The sequence below is a fragment of the Chelonus insularis genome, unplaced genomic scaffold, assembly GCF_013357705.1.
Source record: "Chelonus insularis isolate UGA/USDA-ARS -01 unplaced genomic scaffold, ASM1335770v1 contig_135_pilon, whole genome shotgun sequence".
Classification (NCBI taxonomy): Eukaryota; Metazoa; Arthropoda; class Insecta; order Hymenoptera; family Braconidae; genus Chelonus; species Chelonus insularis.
Genome location: NW_023276376.1, coordinates 126,060 through 144,940, shown reverse-complemented (window position 1 = coordinate 144,940; position 18,881 = coordinate 126,060). Strand labels below are relative to the sequence as shown.

Below are 18,881 nucleotides of genomic sequence, written 5' to 3'. Positions count from 1 at the left end.
ATTATTTTAAGGTAATCAAGTTCCCTGAAATTCTTGGAACATTAACAAATTAGTTATGCAAATGAAATATTTTTCCATTGCATTTATAACTTTTCATAGTTCGAGAATTCGAATTCGAATGTTACATCAATTTAGGCATAATTATTAGTTCAATCAGGAATAATTTTCTAAAGGTAATAATCACTGATTTTCAATTAGAAATTCTACTCAAGAAAGTAATGAATAATATCAGGCATTTAAATAATATAAAAACTCGAGGTAAAAAATTTGAATTTTGAAAATTTTATTTCTCTAGTAAAGAACTTGTTGAATTCTCTATATACCATATAGTAAACTTATGTGTATACATTCACATCAGTATGTCTGTATAATATTATACATGTATTATACTTTCACGAGCACGCAAGAATTGCCTGAGGATTCCTCTTACTTTCTCCGGGACATCATTGAAAAGTAGGTCTCCAAATACATCATGATCATGATTGTTATGTTGGAGAGACAAAGAGATTCGACCTTGAATGTCATTACAATTTATTGACCTTATCATCAAAATATTAATGTCATAATTAATTCCTTCAATCTTACTTTCTTTTTGAGTATAATATATAAATTATAGATGAAAGGGCTAATAAATAATAATTTTAACAAAAAGAGAATAAAAAAAGCATAAATTTATTAAATATTTACATTTTATGCAAAGTGCATTCAGAAAATGTGACATTTTTATTCGAAACTTCCGGACTTGTATTTTCATCAGTGAAAGTGAATGCATATGTGACTCAAATATTTAATAAGTCAGTCTATTTTTCAGGTTTGATCATTTGAATGATAAATAATTTATTGGCTCCATACCAGCCCAAATTTGGCCACAGTTTACTTAATTAGTCATGTTACAACCTAGTTTCAAAAGTTACAGTTTTTATTATTCAATTACATTTATCCATTTATATACTGCTTATATAAAAAAAAAATATTTGTTTAATGATTGAACAAATTCAAATTTATATCATAGATATATTTAAATAAAATAAATGTAACAGACATTTCATTACTGCACTACATATATTTACTTCATTTTTGGCTAACAATTAATATGTTTCATAAGTACCCTTTTCTACAATCAAAAACGATGTTTATTAATAATACTTATTAAATAAAAATTTGACAGTAACTAACATTTATAATAACATTAAATTTATATATTTATTTATTTAATAATGGATAATAAATGATGAAAATAACAAAATAAAAATAATAATAATACTCTATAATATACAATAATTACAACCACAATAATACATAATTATTTATTTATTGGGATATTTTATTTATCAATTTATTTCCAATCGATTATAATTTATAATAGTCTATAATACTGACTCTTCGGACATTTCCAGTTTTATATAATATTTCAGTCTTCGGAGAAAATTTTTCTTAAATTTGTATGGCATAACATTGCATTTATCGTCGAAATGTGAAAAGCAGAAATAAAGATATTGTGCATTTTCATACTAGGATGATTCCACTTAGTTGTAATTTATTTTTCTTCCAGGCGTTTCAGATTCGGATAATTCATTATCTGTAGTAATTTACTTTATTAAAAAAATTCATTTCAATATGTATACATAAAAAAAAGTCACTCAAAATGAAAATAATTTCAATAAAACATTTTTTTATAGATCATAAAAAGTCACTTCAAAAAAATATCAATATCAACATTACTTATGTTATTGACTGTAAGCTTATCATGTAATATATCTAACATAGTAACTCGACAATAAGTAACTGGTATAATATGTAAAAAAATATGCCAATTACCTTCATTGACTTTAGTAGCAAATGAGACTTATTTTCATCGCGATTTCGATAATCAGCTTGATTGAGACTATTACTAATCGATTTTTGATGGCCCATATGATCATTGTACTTTAATGCCGCTTCTATATTTTTCAAAGATGCGAATCTTTTGTCCGATACGTCTGGATACATTTTTCTTTTTCCATATCGACTTCCAAGAAAAAATCGATCAACTCGCGGTAATAATTCAACACTTTTTTCATCTAAATTAGAATTTTTGAACTCTGAATCCCCTCGGCCATACCTACTTCCCGAAAAAAAGGTTGATGGATCTAAGGCTAAAAAAATATCCACATTAATTTACAGTATTAATTAAATAATTATTCTAAAAATAGATTGAATCTTAGATTTAAAAGTATTAAAATAACAGTAACTCAATCATGATTACTACCAATTATTGGTAAATTACAACAAACGTAAATTCAGCGTCAAGTTTCATGATGACCTGAGGTACTAGTGTGGTATCGTATCAAGTCATTAGTGTTTGGTGGTGGAAAAAAATTTCTGTTAAGATCAAATATACACTCTATAATTAGGTTAATTAAACGTTAAACCGTAAAGCGACTTGTAATTATCTTTTTCGTTTCTAATCTTTTTTAAAAATTTCAATCTATTCATCATTTTACATGTACCACAAAATGGTTTTTATTTAATTAAAGTAAAATATATTTTCAATTAATAAGCCAAAATTTGTCGAAACACGAAAAAGCAACATAAGAATTGCATTTTAATTTATATTTTAATTAACCAAATTATTGTTGTAAATTCATATTTTCATTAATGAAGTACAGTGTTTAGTCCTGTATCAATAAAGAAACTAAATAACATTAACACAACTACTAATTTAAAACACTGCAAAAAATTAGCTTTATAAATTTTGATTTTTTTTGCAATAAATGCTTTATGCAAAAAAAAAAAAAATGGAAGAAAACGATTTTAGAGTTGTTGGCTTGCATGCTTTCTTTGTCAATAATTTTTTGGAGTACTTTTAAAAAAGAATTATAAAAGTAAATAATTTCTATTTATTTTAAACCGTGTAAATAATAAAAACTGTAAGTGTAATATTAACTTATCATTTCACATTTATTTGTTAGAAGGGATATCGAGAAATTTCATGTCGATTTTAATATTAGAGTAAACGATTTAAATATTTAAAGAGCATAATAATACGATAGAGTAAACTTGAAAAGTAATACATATTTACATGTATGTGCTGTCTCCTCACGTTTTCCATAACGACCGTGAGTGTAAAAGTTGGGCTGAGACATAGCGACGCTTGAGAGGGTAAGGATGATCCACAGACATGCGATCATCTCGATTATCTTAGAGTTGATTCTTGACATACTCATGAATTTGTATTTTTTTATTTTCTTCACCATTCCAAATAATATTTTACAATCTATTTAATAAAAATATCATCTGGTTAATTAAACCAAAAATTTACCACCATTATCAATAATTTTAATGTTTAATAACATTTATTTATTAACATTTAAATATTTACTTACTCAAATTTCTTTTTGTACATTTTATTTATTTATTTACCTGAAAGCTCCAATATTATTATTTTTCTATTCAATTGTTTATTCTTAATCAATTCACTAAACATATTTCTTTTATGACATAATTTTTCAATGTTTAACAAAAAAATTTTTGACAACGGTAATAAAATAGTTATATTAATGTTCTATTTAAATAATTAAAATACAAATTAAAACATTCACTATAGTTGTCAACGAATTATATGATGAATGTCTTTATTAAAAATTTTAATTTCAAATGAATTACCGGAAGTGGTAAAAAATGGTTTTCAAAGTACGAGGTTCAAACGACTGCGGGTTAGTGGAGCTTAGACGAGGGCTTTATATAGAAGCTCCCATCCACCTACGAGACTGAAAGAAAAAAAGAGAGGGAAGTTTGACCCCTTAATCAAGGGTTACTTTTCCTTGTTTCAATTCACGATTTGACACGTAACTATATCGATTCAATCAAATTTTTGCTTTGTTATTTTGGTAATTTGATTAAAAAAATAAAAAGAAAAAGAGGGAAAAGTTTTAATTTTATTAACAAACATCTAAAATCAATCAAACGAAAAGAAAAAGAACTAGGAAATAATCAGCCTTAAATGCCGAAAAAAAAACATTTCTTTTCCTGAAGGATGAATGTGTTCATTTAAAAAGACAGATTTTTTTTGTGCTTCAAAGTCGTATTAAATTAGTTACTCTGCCTACAACAATGTCGAGAGATGTATTCGGTTAAAATTTACTCTTTTATTTTTTTGTGTCTAAATGTCCGAATCAGTAGTTGTATTTTTAATTCTTACCTCAATTTGATAATCTAATTACCGTCTATTTTTAGCCCCAAATAAATAATAGATTTTTGTCCTATAAGAAAGAAAATTTTCTTAAAAAATTTTGTTCTGCACTTGTATGCATAAAATTCTTCGTAGGTGTCTTTCAAATGCTTTAATAATATCATAAATCATTAATTTTATAGACACATAATATCGCTAAAATCGATAAGAATAATGATTAAATTTAATCGAAATAGGTTACATATGAAATTAAAGTAGTAAATTTTGCTTTTCGGTTTATTTATTGAACAAATAAGAAAATTCGTATTGACGAATGTATAGGTGTAAAAATGCATTAATAATGTATCTGATTAAATTTATGTTTATGATAATCAAACGATATTATGGTATTTGTTTTTAATTGACGGTTTCAAGTTATTAGATAAACTATGCTAACATTGTCATGTGACTTGTGATTAAATTTTCCCATGCGTGTCATTTCATTTCAGTCTAACAACTGTTAATATATTAATGTTATCGTGTTTATCAGTGCGTGATGATACAAATTATGTGTAAATACTTTTTTATATATTTCTTTAATAAAAATTCATCGATAAAATATTGATCCATTCAACTCATTACATTACTCCAAGAAGTGGTACTTATTCAAATTGAATTACTTTTATTCAACTAGTGTGAAAGAGGTAAACTTTCCCAAATTTTCTCTGTTGAGGAATTATTAAGGAGCTGATGAGAGATAATTCATAAAAAATTTTATCAGAGAAAACATTTGGGGAATTACTTCTTTTTTTTAAATAACAATAGTTTATTTCAATCCATTAACTACTTTTCATATTTGATTTGTATTGATGTAAGGGAAGATTTTCTTTTATGTAAGAAAAATTATACAAACTTTTCCAAACACTCTGTCTTTTGGCATAGGTTTCTTTGTACCTTTATTAATAAATAAAAAAATTTATATGCTATTCTGTTTTATATTTTATCTTACAAGTTAATTTTAATCTTAATAAAAATGTTCTTAAATATATAAAGTCATCCGAAGCAGCGGAAATACAACCCCCGAAGAAAAAAATTGTTTTCTCTTCAGGCAATTATTTTCAAGCTAACTTACTAACCGAATGTCGGTTATGAAGATTCTTTTTTTCCCCCAATTTAACGTTAATTGATAATATTACAAAGCAAAAAAATGAAGTTAGCAACAGCAAATAATTACAACTATTTAAATAATTAAACTTAAATACATTTTTAATAACACGTGGTTTTTGTTTACCACCAGTGATTTAAACACTTTCAATCACATATAAGTACCATTAATTTTTTTTTATCTAAAAAAAAGTAAGTAAATTATTTTTAATTAATCATAAAAATGAAATAGTGCATGGTTTTTTTGATTTATAGACCGTTAAGCAATAAATATATTAATTCTAACACTTCGAATTATAGGTGACGATAGATTTTATGAGTTTACTTTCCTTTAACCAGAAACTTTTCATTGAATACCATCCGTTCATGGTTTTATTTTGTTTATTTCAGCAATTTATCGAACGCGAGAAAGTTATTGTTCAAATGTTAGAGTCAAGATATTCATTAATTTTACTCCAAAAAGATGAAGAAAAAAAAACGAAAAACGGATGGAAAAGTTAAAAGTACAAATTATTTATAGAATTATTTTACAATTAAAACTTTCTAAAAATATGTTTAAAAAATATCATAAAAAAGGGTAAGGAACCAAATGATTGCTTTGTATCTTGAGATCAGAGCAGGTGAAGCATTTAAATAATATATCGAACAGGTGAAATGGCAGCTGGAGGGACACAATCTTATTCTTACAACACTACTACTTTCAAGTAACAGAGCAATGCTGTGTCAATTGACTGAAATTTGATCTTTTGAATTTCGCGCCAACATTAAATGTCGTCTTATTGGTCGAAATAGTTTTAAACGAAAATGCGATTTGATTGAATAGTGAGAAAATGTGGACTCCAATTCGCTTTCAGGGTCGGTTATAAGTATTTTCAAGTGGGGAAACGGAGTACGGGGAATAAAGATAGGTTCGGGAGTAAAATTGAATAAAGAAAAGAGAAAGAATTAGCCGTTATGTTGTGTCCTCGTCGCCATCGTGTCCGTCGTAGCTGCAGCTGCGTTTCGGCTGTCATGTCGAGTGCAAGTCTGCCTGCTGGTGTCTGGAGTCTCTCTTTACCTCCTTATCTTCCTTTTTCCTCATCGTCTAGACCCTTCAACACCGTTCAGTACACTCAGAGCCGTACGGCTCGATGGGTCGTTTATTCTTTTCATTATTATAAATAAAAAGTAATTCAATTGTCATTATCATTTCACTTTAATTGTTTTATTCAATGTATTTATTAGTAAGATACAATTATGATACTGTAAGATAATATTTTTGGAGTGTAGTTATTCAAGAGAAAATAAGGACGTCGAATGGATAATGAATAAAATCAAATGAAAAATGAAAAAAAAAGTGGCGTGTGCATTTGAATTTGTGCATTTATTTTAAGATTTAATAAATTTAATTATTGCAAGAATTTCGACGGCCATTGTTGGTGAACTCTTGACTTAATTTCTTTAACTATTCAATTTTTAAATTAGTATTGAAGGAGTACGGATGATATTGATTTAATAATTGAAACTAATTTCGAAACAATTTAATTTCTAATTCTTTCAATATTGTTCTTTATTAAAATATCGCGAATTTATTGGAATTTTCTTTAAATTCATAAATAATTTAATTTTAATTAAGATTAAAGAAATTTTTAAAAGTGTGATTTAATAATGCTTTTAATCTTCCGATGAAAGTGTATAATGAATAATTAATTTTTTTTAAATAGAGTTAGAAGATTTATAAATAAAAAATCTGTGATGTAAAGGATGATAAATTTTTAAAACCTGACAATTGATAAGAATAGACCGTTTGAGATAAATCGAGCACAGAGTGAATAGAAAATTCTGATTTGCAAAAATTCAAGAGAGAGCATGCGAGATACTAGTGACATGATGGACGACGCCATGTCAGAGGTAAAAGAGATTTATTGAGATTAAATTTGTGCTCGTACGTTTACACAATTGTCTTGTATATTATTATGACTGTGATTGATATATAATGCTCTATTTGCATGTTTTAAGATGTAAACTAGTCTGCATTAATTTACGTTGATTTGTATACTTGCGGCCCGTAATATAATACTATGATTAATTAATCATCTAACTTTCAAGTACTTAACAATGAATTAATTTTTAAAAAATTATGATCAATAAAAATCTTCATTAAAAAAATCAATTTAAGAAAATAATATCATAAAATCTGAATATTCTATTAAACGGAGCGTCGTGTTTTAAACTCATGAATATTCATAAAATTAGTCTCGTAAATAGTGAAAAAATATGACCAAATTAACAATTATTTAAAACATTATTTTTACTTATACATACAATGAATTTGATTTCCAAAGGAAATCACCTTGATCTTGTTGATCATATTTGAATACATATTACATTTATAAAATTGAAGCACTTGTTATTGAAGTATTGAAATATTCATTACTTTAGTACAATAATATTGATATTATCATAAGATATTTGAAGTGTCATATTATTTTTATATTTATAACTTGATTTAATAACAAAGTATCGATAAATGAATATTATTTAATATTTATTTATATTTTTTCTTCTATTAGGATACAGTAATGGATTATGGAAATGACGATGGTAATACAGATGACCTCATTAATTTAGCAACTGATATTTCAAATTCATCTTCAACAATACATGGTAATTCAAGATAGCGAAAATTATTTTGTCCTTGAGATTAAAGTTTATTTAATTGTTTATTAATTTACTATACTAGGATTTTGATATGATTGATAATTATTTTCTAGATGCTGCAGAACGACTGTTAACACTATTAGGCGTTGAGGACTCTGATGATGATTTTTATTCGTCTTCAGAAGATGAAGGAGTGGAAGTAGACCTAGAAGACAATGAAAGTAATGAGAGTATAAGAAAGCGAGGAAATGTCAAATTACTCCATCAATTAGCAAATTCTCTTGCCCAAGAATTAAGATATTCTCAAAAGCAAAGTTTTTTATTAAAAAATACATCAACACGATTTCCAGAAACTCATGAATACCCAACTCAATCTATAGAAGTTGATCAAAATAGGGCATATTCTAGTAATTTTTCAAATTCCTTTCATCATCAAAGTGTTTTAGAGAAACTTGGAAATTCATCAAGTGATTATTCTTCAGTTGATATGGCATCTATTGATGAATATGGATCACGAAAAAGGTTAAAAGTTGATGAAGAAAACTTTGAAACACTTCCAGATGATAAAATGTCATTAGGCCTATCTTCATATACATCGTCTTGGGACTCAGGATGGAATGCCTGTGCTCATGAAGCTATACGATATCTGATAGAAAAAGAAGGACTTCCTCCACATCATCCGACTATTTTAGCATTGAAAAACCACCTTTTTACACAAAAAGATAAGACTTTTACTCAGTATTTAATTTAATATCAATTCTTATAGTCGTAATAAAAATAATAATTAAACATACAATGTTTTTTACTATCATTAAAATTTATTTGCTCATCATATCTTTTTGTGAAGGGGACAAAATTTTTGAGTGTTCATCAGTTAAGTGATTTTATTTTGTAAATTAGTAAATTCGTATTCCAATTGATAATTATAATTAAAACGTGATAATTTCGTATAAGTTGGAACAAATTATTTGCAATATATATTGAAATTTCAAAATTTAATAATAAAATTAATTGGTAACAATATCATACTGAGATATGGTTTTTAAATGATTTTGGTAATCTGAGATAAAGCACTTAAGTGAATAATTTTAAGGAATTTTATTATTGAATAGTTATCCATTCTAATTATCTCTTCATAAAATGAAGAAAGTAAATATTTTTACTAAAAACATAACGGCTTTAAGTAATTTTTTTATCTATTAATTGCTCGCGTTAAATAGTTTTGCTTTCTTGTTAAAGTTAACGTAATAATGAGTAATTTACTGAAGGATACACTTGTAAATATGTATAATAATTATTTAACTTATTACATATGTAAATTACGATACTGTTAATTTTTACATTAAAAATTATATTGTATCTTTAATGATGAATATACAAAAAACTACATCAGTTTATTGGATATTCTAATTATATCTAATTTTATAATTTAGACTATTGAAATATTCAAAATAAATGCTGTGCGATTTTTGAAATATATTTAATCAATATTACAATTATAAAATAATGTTTAAATTAATGTTTTTATTATTTATATATTTCATAAATATTCTGTTCAATTTCGCACGTGTCAGAAATTGCTGCCAGAAAATTCAGTCGCGTGCCAGTACACAAAACAATTTCCTTTGTGTCATGTATAATTTTAAATTAATTGAGTTTCCCTTTCCTTTGATAATTTTTAAAAGGTAAAGGACATGTTTTATCATATTCTTTAGTTACCAACTATTCTACGCCAATGGGGCATCTGGTGTTATTCCGTAGCACATGCCATGCATCTGCTCTCTTCTCCAATCGGATCCCCCGTATTTTTGTTGTCTTCCAAAATCATCTGTTTCGAAGACTACAATAAATCGAGTCAGTTGCTATGCGAAAGTACTGATACTCCTTATTTTAAAAAAAATTTATTTTTAAACTATTTTCTTCTCTTCCATTAAAATACAACCAATACTTACTTCTAAGCATCAACTTCAACCCTTCTACACTTTCCAACACTTTATTGGCATTTAAATCATTTCGTGAACAAAATAAACAATTATTGACAACGAAGTTTAAGATTTATTTAATTTTAAAATATAATAATTAAACAAATGTAAAAAAAGTATACAAAAAAAAAAAAATCAAAAAGAATGGAAGGAAGCCTAAAGAGTCTGTTGAACATCCTGTTATATCAGTAAGATCATTGGCTCCATGCATGGATGTAGGCTTTTTTTAACACTTGGTACGCTTTTTTTTTTTTTACTCACAATAATACGTATTCTAGAACTCACTGTCATGTGCGATAGAGATAAAATTTTCGATCTAGAGTGGGAAGAAACAGCTGGTGGATTCACGTCATATGGTAAATTTTTTATGTCAGCTGTGAGGGTGAAAATTCGAAGGTTTTATAAATAATGCGATTAATAACATATTAGATTATCACAAGATTTAAAACTAGTAAAATTTTTCATGATGTTTGAAATAAAATGCATATCTTATTAACCAATAAACTAAAATTATTATGTGATAACTTATATAATAACAATCTTTATAATATGTCTGTCACGATTTTAAAGTATGGCAATTTAGCCAATTTATTTTACTTTATTCCCCAAAGCTCACATGTTATTATAATAAAGAGTTTCATACAACTTATTTCGTCTTAAGTACTTTTATATTATATCTCATCTTTTATTTTACATACAAAAGATCTTAAAAAATTAATAAATTATGTTTTCATTTAAAAGTACCCGCATTAGTTCTATCTTTTTCTTATAGTTATTTTATTAAATGATCCTTTTTTTTATTTTTATTCATGCTCTACAGACATTGGATAAATAAATAAAGAAGTTCAGATTGAAAATTTAATGAATTACAAAATTCAGTAGACATGGTAACAATACTAGCAGACAAAGTGAATTCATGTTGACTCCGAGTATGTTGGTCATTATTGAGTGTGTAAACAATTTATTGAAATGTCAGTAAGCAATTTGTTGGTAGATGCTGGTGCATTTATTTAAAGGAAAGATTTAAAAAAAACAAGAAATTAAATAAAAGGGACATATGGCCTTCACATGCAGCAATAAAGACTATTGTCGTCCCGAGAGAGGGGGCGGCTACGACCCCAGCTGATATTCTTCTTTTCCTCCGCTCAGTTCAGTCACTTATTGTTAGTTGCTACGTCTACTCCAGTCTTCTCCGGTTTAACTATTATAGTGACTGATTTCATCATTGGAATTCCCGCCAATATTAGACATTATTAAATTTTTTGTTGACCTTAAAAACTAAAAAACTTCAACTTTCAGTTCATCCCTCACAAATTAAATAAAAGCAACATTAACGAAGGTAAGTAAATTACAAGTTTCGTTTCGTTTATTTATTTATCTTCTTTCGCAATGCAAATAAAATTTAACTCATGTTGATGAATAAATTATTGCATGACGTAATACCGTAACTCAGAAAGGTTCTTTAATGAATTTATTTAAAACTTTGATCATAAGTTTTCAAATAACGTGAATATATATAAATAATCAACAAGATATATGTTGAAATGAGGTATTAATAGAACATCTTTAAACTTGAATCCATTTCGCAAGAATTAATATTAAAATTCTTCTTAATGAATCGTAAAATGTTGGTGCTATTAAGGGTGTATTCTGATTTATTCACGTCCTGCAGTATTGATTTGAAGAGGTGGAGTGGTGTTATATTTAACACATATACATATATATATGTATATATATACATACATGTCTACAACACTTCCTACAAACATTATATTAGTTAATATTAATGGTCATAATTTAAAATTAGTGCATTAAATTTATTCACAGATTCAATCGAAGTAAAACCATTTATATTTTATTTATATTTTATTTTTATTTATTATTATCATTTAATTTTAATGAGGTTTTGATATGAATAAAAAAGAAAGAGTCTTTTTATAGATGATTCCTGAAACACAAAATACATGTCAACCTACGGAATCAACACTCACTGGTCAGGAAGTTGCAGATAAAACTGAATATCCAACGGAAGAGGATGTGGCTGTGGTGACTGCTTGGAAAAGATATCTGAGATTTGTTGAAATTGTCGAATCTCAAGGCATTCAATATAATAAACAATTAACACTTGAAGCAATGTTTCGTGGTAATGATTTATTTTACACCAATCATTATCGATAATCTTTTTACAAGATTAATTAAAAAATTTATAAAATATATATAGCTATAAAAAATTAGGTGAATTATTAAGATTAATTCAAAAAATGATGAATATTTGAATTAAATAACGACTATGTTGCCATTTATCGGAACTAAACCAAAACATCAATTTAAAGTCATTATATAGTAATAGAAAATTTACTATAATTGTTAGTACTATTATTTCTAGTTTTTTTGTGTGAATAGGAAATATTTTTACTTCAACATTTTGTACAAATTAATATTCACATTATAAAGATTGACTTTAAAAAAAAAGTAATATTATTAATATGGATTATAAAAAACAATATTTAAATAAGAATTATATATTAGAAAAAGTTTATAGATAATTTATTCTATTTCATTGGAAGCTATGCTCAATCTTGCCAGTAAAGATGAACCAGAATACTCATTACTTTAGACAAAACTATTATAATCAATTAAAAAAGTCAACTTGATTAATTACATTGACACTAGAAATAAATAAAAATATTAGCAAAGAAACTTACGAAAACCATACTTTTAATTATGAAAGTAAGAATCTTATTAATATACTAACATTTATCACAATAATCATCTAGTCGATTAGAATTAATAAATGATTTTATTAGGATTAACTGTAATAGTAATAATAAATAACTAACATTGAATTCAAAAAAATTCTTTATTTCTTAACTAATTCAATTCAGATAAATAATTTTTAACATATTTGTATTTATCCAAAATTATTTCTAATTATTATGCTCACCAATAATTTAAAAATATGTCTATGTTATAAAGATTTCCAATCAAATACTATAAATGTAGTTTTTCACAAATGTCATTTTCATTTTTTATTAAAAAATGTAATTTAATAAATGATTCAGTCATTAGTATTTTTATGGACAAGTGTTTATAAATCAATGATTTATATTTATATTTATTCATAGAAATAAAATTTGATATTGTTACCCGTAAACACGGTTTGTTAATTTTCTTTTTTTTACACATTTATCGAAGGAGAAAATGAATATGCTAACATCTTCACTATTTTAATGATTTATTTATTTTTTAACATATTTGATTTCAATTCATTTCATCATACATTATATTTAATTTTTTCATGTTGTTTTATTATTATCATCATTATATCAGTTATTATAACTTTACTTTAATTTGTTTTATTTAATTTACAACAGATCGAGACTATAGTAATGTTTAATTAAGTATTAATGAACAATAGTAACAGTTATGACGATAATAATTAGACATAAAAAAGTTAAGTAAATCGAAAAATTCATTATTTTTACTAGAAAAAGTATTAAAGCCTCCGGTAAAACTAGTTTCAAAAAATACAGATAGACAATAGGATAAGTGAAAATGAATCTTAAAACAGAAATAATAAATTGAACCCATGTAATTTGTTCATTTTTTTGTAAATAAGTATAATAATACTTGATAACTCAGTGAGATTTCTACTGAAATAATTGATATATTTAATACTATAGTATCTATTTTGAGTAAAAAAAAAACTCAAAAAATTTTCTTTTCTATACAATAAATAATATTTTCACTTTCACAGCATGATAAAAATGATTTAACTATCAAAAATTGATTCTCTTTCTTAGTTAAGTAATTCAATTATTTTTCAATTTATTAAAAGATTAACTTATTAAATAATTAGGATAACTAATAATTGCATTTTATGTATATATATTCATATATTTAACATTTTTTTTTAAATTAAATGCTAAAGTCAACTGCATCCTGTGCAAATTTTCAATAAAGTACCTACACCAATTATTATTAATTTTTTATAAACCTTCGTTAGAAAAACAAAGGGAAAAGCCTCATCTCAAGATGGCAAAACATCCATTTCTAATACACTTTGAGTACCTTTACGATAGTCTTGATCTTTATTAGTTCTCGTATTATCTTTAAGTTTATTTTGTGTTTGATTTATCATTGAATTTCTTGGTAGTGTTGCGATAGGATTCATTTTCGTTAATCGATAATTATTCTCACTATCAACTCCACCATTTTCCGATTCAGAATTATGTCTTCTTTTAGGTGTCAAATCTACTTCACGTATCAAACGTCCTCTTCTAACTCGATTCAATTCCTGATCTTCAAAACTAATTGGCACTGTTTGCATTGAAACTGTATTTCGACGATCATTAATAAGACATTGAGGATTTAAAGTTACTTCACGTGCTGATCCAAATTTTTGGACCGAGGTAGGACTATTTAAAAACCTAGAATCAGATATTGAGTCATTTCTCTCAATTTTTTTCTCAATTTTAACTTCTGTCACTGTAGTTTGTCTCAATAATAAATCTGGTGCAGTTTCTGGCAATGGTTCATCAGTTATTGGTGGCCATTTTAAATTTCTTCCTAAATCTCGTTCAATTGCCAAAAATTTCTTTTTTGATTTATCAACATTATGCCAATGATACCGCAATTTAGAGAACACCAAGTATTCAATGAAAAACTTTTCAATAATCAGAGAAAGGACAAAATTAATTGCTCCATAAACAACTAACATTATTCTGAAATTCATATCTTCTGGTAAAACTAATTCAAACTGTTGTGCTAGCCATTCAAAAGGATAAATGGCCAAGTAAACTGAAAATAAAGACATTAAAATAAACGACCCTAACAAACCATAATTAGTAAATATTGATTTCCGATAAGGGTGTCCTTTAGAAAATGCAGCAGCTAAAATTATATATTGTATTGAACTAATAATAAAAAGGGTATAATTTTCATAACATGACACGTCATCTTTATCTTTGCGACTGGACAAATCAAATGGTTCAAACCATTCATTTTGTTGAAGATACCAATAACTTAAATACTGAAATATAGTGACAATAATGATTTGAGAGAATAAACTAAGAATTGATGATATTGAGATCAAACTTGTAGGTGGAGCATCTTTTACTAAAGGACCGTCATAAGCACGAGTCCTTGGGAAAAAGAAAGCGAAAACCGAAATAATAAATAAATCAATGTACAAAAACTCAAAATCAGTTAAGTTAGAGTCTATATGATATAAAATCATGACCGAAACGAATTGAGTTAAAGAATATGCTGCCATATACTTGAATATACCAAAAGATGTGACTAAAGCTGCCCGTCCTTCACGGATTACGGATAGAAGACATGAGATATTTGTTTCTCTAGATGTAAATGGCGAGGCTACTGATGATTCTGTATCAGACAGTGAAATTCCAGTGTGCGCGGCCTTCAGTGCTCCACAATCGTTAGCACCATCTCCAACCATAGCAACATAATAACCAAGTCCTTGAAGCTCTTGAACTAATTGTTGTTTTTGATCAGGTGACATTCGAGCAAAAATAGCTCCTCTAGTGGCTATTTTTGCTATCAAATCTGGATAATACTGTTTAATTAATGCCCAAGTTTTCCCAGTTAATGCAAAAACGTATTTATAAGCTGAAATTTTTTGGACATTATCAGAGAGATAGTTGACACCATTAGTACGAACATTACCAACAAATCCGCTTTCTACAGTCTCTAGTGACACTATGCTGTTTAAATCTGTCATTTCACTGATACTATTTTGAAGATTTGGTGACATTGGACTCTGAGGACTACTTTTGGTAAAATAAAGTCCAGGCTTTGGTTGATTTGCGAGAGGTATAGCTGTCACTGCTATCACAGGCATTTCTGGCTTCACTATTCCACAGTCTCGAGCTACAGAAAGAGCTGTTTGTATATTATCACCTGTCACCATAACAGTCTTGATAGATGCACGATTTAGAGCTTCAATAACTGGAGTTGTTTCCATCTTCAAACGGTTTTCCAGAATTACAAATCCAAGAAAAGTTAAGTCTGTCTCTGCTACTTCACGGTTTATTCGTTGAACTTTCGCGTAAGTTAATCTATTCAGTGATTTATGGCCTATAGCTATAACTCGGTAACCTTCTGACGTATACTCTTGGAGAACTGAAGTGAAGTCTGGAGGTATAGATTGTGGCTTTGACAGGCTGTGAATCATTTCAGGACTTCCTTTACAAAAAAGATCATAATGATTTGCGCCAAGTATTCTGGTGATAACGCTCATACGTTGTAAACTTGAAGTGAAAGGAAACTGTCGAACTATACCAATTTCCAATCCTTGCTCTGCTAATTCTGCATCAGATGCTGCTAAATTATTTAAAGAAAGGTTTTCTACTTCTGAAGTAATGGAATTATGTCTTCCATTAGATATACCAGAAATTTCATGATGCGGAGTTTGTAGAAGTTTTGAATCTCGTGGGGGTTTTACAATAGTTGGAAACATCAAAGAGAATTTAGTATTATCGGATACATCAGGTTCTTCTAAGTTCCAGCCAGTTGATTCAAACATTTTCAAATCTAACGGATCACCAACAAGCTGACCATCAATAATGGTAATACTATGACAAGTAACCATACCGAATAATAAATCTCCAGCTGATATAGTAGTGACATTTTTAATTGGAATTTGGAATTTTTTCTCACTAGCTGGAACTACTCCCCACATGTCAAGTCCATCCTCAGTTAACGTTCCAGTTTTATCAAAACATATACAATCAATAGAACCTGAAATATTGATGGCTCGTGGACTGGTGCAATAAATTTTCTTTTTCTCCAGCCTACCTTGAGCCACTAATCGACCTACTGTCATAGCAGCTGGTAATGCTGGGGGAACTACAATAGTTATTAAATCCAGAGCTTCTAAAGCAACATCTCGAGCAGATATTCCACGCATTGTTTTGTTAATGATAGTATAAATAGCGCCTATACTCGCAATACAAGCTAATAATACAACAAATTTATAGGAATCCTGTTCAAATTTAAAATCTACTGGAGGTGGATACATAATGGAACGTACTAAACCACCTTTACTGGTATTAAATCCAGTTCTTACAACAACAGCAAGAACATTTTCCCCTCCAAAATATCGAGTTTGTATAATTTTTGTGCCACAAAATAGCGTATGACGTGCGTGTTCTTTTGTATCATAAGTTATTTCTGTAGATGAAGGTATTGGAGTTTTGGTTACTGGAACTGATTCTCCTGTGAGCATTGATTCATTTAGAATACAGTTGCCCGTGAGTAAAACCGCATCACAGGGCATTAAACAACCGTGAGGTGGAATTACCAATATATCACCAGGTACAAGACGTTCAGCTGTTACAGAATCAGTTTTTCCCGTTGTTCTATCACGCATTACTATTGCCACATCAGATGAATGAACTGTTGAACTCAATTTTTGTTGGTTCTGAAAAACAATTAAATGTTACCATTATTTTATATTCATATCTTTTCATTTATTACAATTATTAATTGATTTGATTGCTACTTACTCTACGAGTCTGGAAGACTGCCATTGTTATTCCAAAACAAGACATTGTCATTATAGCTAATCCATAATAATAATAATCATCAGCAATCCACAAACAAAAACTAAAAAGTTGGAAGACGTAGAATGGATTCAATGCTTCAAGACAAAGTAAACGTAAAAAACTATTTACAGGAACGACTATTTCATTATTTCCGTAAACACTTCGTCTGTAAGATAAATTATTATATTACTTATTATATAATGAGAATAAGAGTTATTACGTAAAACAAGTATGATTTATTTAATTACCGAAGAAATTGTTCTCGAGAACTTAAGCCATGCATTTGATGTAATGTACATGTTGAAACTCCAACATCTAAACCAGCTAATTTCATGAATTCAGATCTTTCTGTATCCCAAACATATGTCAATTTTTTACAACTAAAAGTTATAATAGATGATACTTGTTTAAAGTGTCCTCCATAGAGGTGAATTGAAAGTTTTGAAGATTCATCATTTTCAACAATATTATTAAAACTAATTGAACCAAAGCTTCCAGAGCTTGCCCAGGGTTCATCAATCAGTGTATCACTATCTACAGCATTCTTTCTGTAATATAAAACTCGTTTATTATTATTTTCATTACGAAATTTAATATCATTGAAAACGAATAAAAGTAAATCTCGCTTACGTAACATCTTGAATTGTCATTGTCCTTAATTTTTTAACGTGATAATATGCATGCTTGCCCTGGAATCGCTCCACAAGCAAGACAGTATCAGCCTCTTCTAGAGAACACTTTGAATGGGTAGCTCGTAGCATTAAATGAGGAATCCAATGGAAAATTAGCCTCAAAAGTCCACCAGTAATGATGATAAAAAACCAAGTAATTATGGTATAAATTTTATTTTTTTGATATCTGAAAAAATATATCATTCAACATTAATTCTCTATTATATTAAAATGATCTTCTCTAAATATTCGTCAGCTGTGTTTACCCATAAATTTCCATTTGATCTTCTTCGCCAGGATTGATATAGTCGACTCCATTTTTGAGATGTAGCAAGCCATTACCCCGAGTTCCTAAAACATAAAAAAAGTCATTGATCTCATTATAGACAGAATAACAATATAGATTATTGATTCCAAGTAAAAATCGTTGTTTTACCCTCTAACAGTTCTGTCTTCTGTTCGATCTGATTCTCATTATTATTGCTTGGATTACGATTGCTAAAAACGTTGTAAGCATTTTTAGCAAAGCCCAAATTGAGCTTATTCGGAGTTGCAGGCATGATATTTATATAAATTGGATTGATATTTATCACTGAATAAATATTATTACAACTATTATAATGATTTATTAGTATTAATATTAATATCTATCTTGTTATTTACTGTTGTTTTTATAATTAGGATTATTATAAATTTATTAAATTCT

At 27.5% G+C, this 18,881-nt stretch overlaps 3 protein-coding genes across 8 annotated transcripts; 1 reads left to right on the top strand and 2 right to left on the bottom strand.

Moving 5' to 3' along the window:
* Positions 1 to 1,327: 1,327 nt before the first annotated feature.
* Positions 1,328 to 3,679, bottom strand: RYa (RYamide). 3 transcript variants are annotated; one of them, XM_035095737.1, is made up of 5 exons: positions 3,646 to 3,677; positions 3,366 to 3,402; positions 3,062 to 3,256; positions 1,819 to 2,135; positions 1,328 to 1,579 (listed from the first exon to the last, which is right to left on the bottom strand). In XM_035095737.1, exons 3-5 carry the CDS (start codon positions 3,234 to 3,236, stop codon positions 1,538 to 1,540), a joined length of 534 nt encoding a protein of 177 aa, XP_034951628.1. In that variant the 5' UTR covers positions 3,237 to 3,256; positions 3,366 to 3,402; positions 3,646 to 3,677; the 3' UTR covers positions 1,328 to 1,537. The 3 variants fall into 3 exon arrangements, with proteins under 3 accessions (XP_034951628.1, XP_034951627.1, XP_034951626.1); XM_035095736.1 differs by lacking the exon at positions 3,366 to 3,402 and having other exon boundaries at positions 3,646 to 3,679; XM_035095735.1 differs by lacking the exons at positions 3,366 to 3,402; positions 3,646 to 3,677 and adding an exon at positions 3,403 to 3,468.
* A 2,610-nt stretch (positions 3,680 to 6,289) lies between these two features.
* On the top strand, positions 6,290 to 8,747 carry LOC118074565 (uncharacterized). Of its 4 annotated transcripts, none has more exons than XM_035095879.1 (4): positions 6,290 to 6,481; positions 7,018 to 7,204; positions 7,867 to 7,960; positions 8,068 to 8,747. In XM_035095879.1, the coding sequence occupies exons 2-4, from the start codon at positions 7,163 to 7,165 to the stop codon at positions 8,703 to 8,705; spliced, it is 774 nt and encodes a 257-aa protein (XP_034951770.1). In that variant the 5' UTR covers positions 6,290 to 6,481; positions 7,018 to 7,162; the 3' UTR covers positions 8,706 to 8,747. The 4 variants fall into 4 exon arrangements, with proteins under 4 accessions (XP_034951770.1, XP_034951771.1, XP_034951768.1 ...); XM_035095880.1 differs by having other exon boundaries at positions 6,290 to 6,558; XM_035095877.1 differs by having other exon boundaries at positions 6,290 to 6,728.
* A 4,767-nt stretch (positions 8,748 to 13,514) lies between these two features.
* anne (anne boleyn) lies at positions 13,515 to 18,735 on the bottom strand. Its single transcript, XM_035095896.1, has 6 exons — positions 18,612 to 18,735; positions 18,442 to 18,526; positions 18,135 to 18,362; positions 17,753 to 18,052; positions 17,466 to 17,670; positions 13,515 to 17,380 (listed from the first exon to the last, which is right to left on the bottom strand). Exons 1-6 carry the CDS (start codon positions 18,733 to 18,735, stop codon positions 13,967 to 13,969), a joined length of 4,356 nt encoding a protein of 1,451 aa, XP_034951787.1. The 3' UTR covers positions 13,515 to 13,966.
* Positions 18,736 to 18,881: the final 146 nt, after the last annotated feature.

Excerpts from the sequence above, each read along its gene's own strand:
- anne (XM_035095896.1), bottom strand. The coding sequence starts at position 18,735 with ATGCCTGCAACTCCGAATAAGCTCAATTTGGGCTTTGCTAAAAATGCT. Across the intron at positions 18,527-18,611 it reads GAAGACAGAACTGTTAGAGG|GAACTCGGGGTAATGGCTTG; the intron begins GTAAAACAACGA and ends TTTATGTTTTAG. Across the intron at positions 17,381-17,465 it reads CAGTCTTCCAGACTCGTAGA|AACCAACAAAAATTGAGTTC; the intron begins GTAAGTAGCAAT and ends ATTGTTTTTCAG.
- RYa (XM_035095735.1), bottom strand. The coding sequence starts at position 3,466 with ATGTTTAGTGAATTGATTAAGAATAAACAATTGAATAGAAAAATAATA. Across the intron at positions 3,257-3,402 it reads AATAATATTGGAGCTTTCAG|ATTGTAAAATATTATTTGGA; the intron begins GTAAATAAATAA and ends TTTATTAAATAG. Across the intron at positions 1,580-1,818 it reads TGCTACTAAAGTCAATGAAG|ATAATGAATTATCCGAATCT; the intron begins GTAATTGGCATA and ends AAATTACTACAG.
- LOC118074565 (XM_035095879.1), top strand. The coding sequence starts at position 7,163 with ATGCGAGATACTAGTGACATGATGGACGACGCCATGTCAGAG. Across the intron at positions 7,205-7,866 it reads TGGACGACGCCATGTCAGAG|GATACAGTAATGGATTATGG; the intron begins GTAAAAGAGATT and ends TTCTTCTATTAG. Across the intron at positions 7,961-8,067 it reads TTCATCTTCAACAATACATG|ATGCTGCAGAACGACTGTTA; the intron begins GTAATTCAAGAT and ends ATTATTTTCTAG.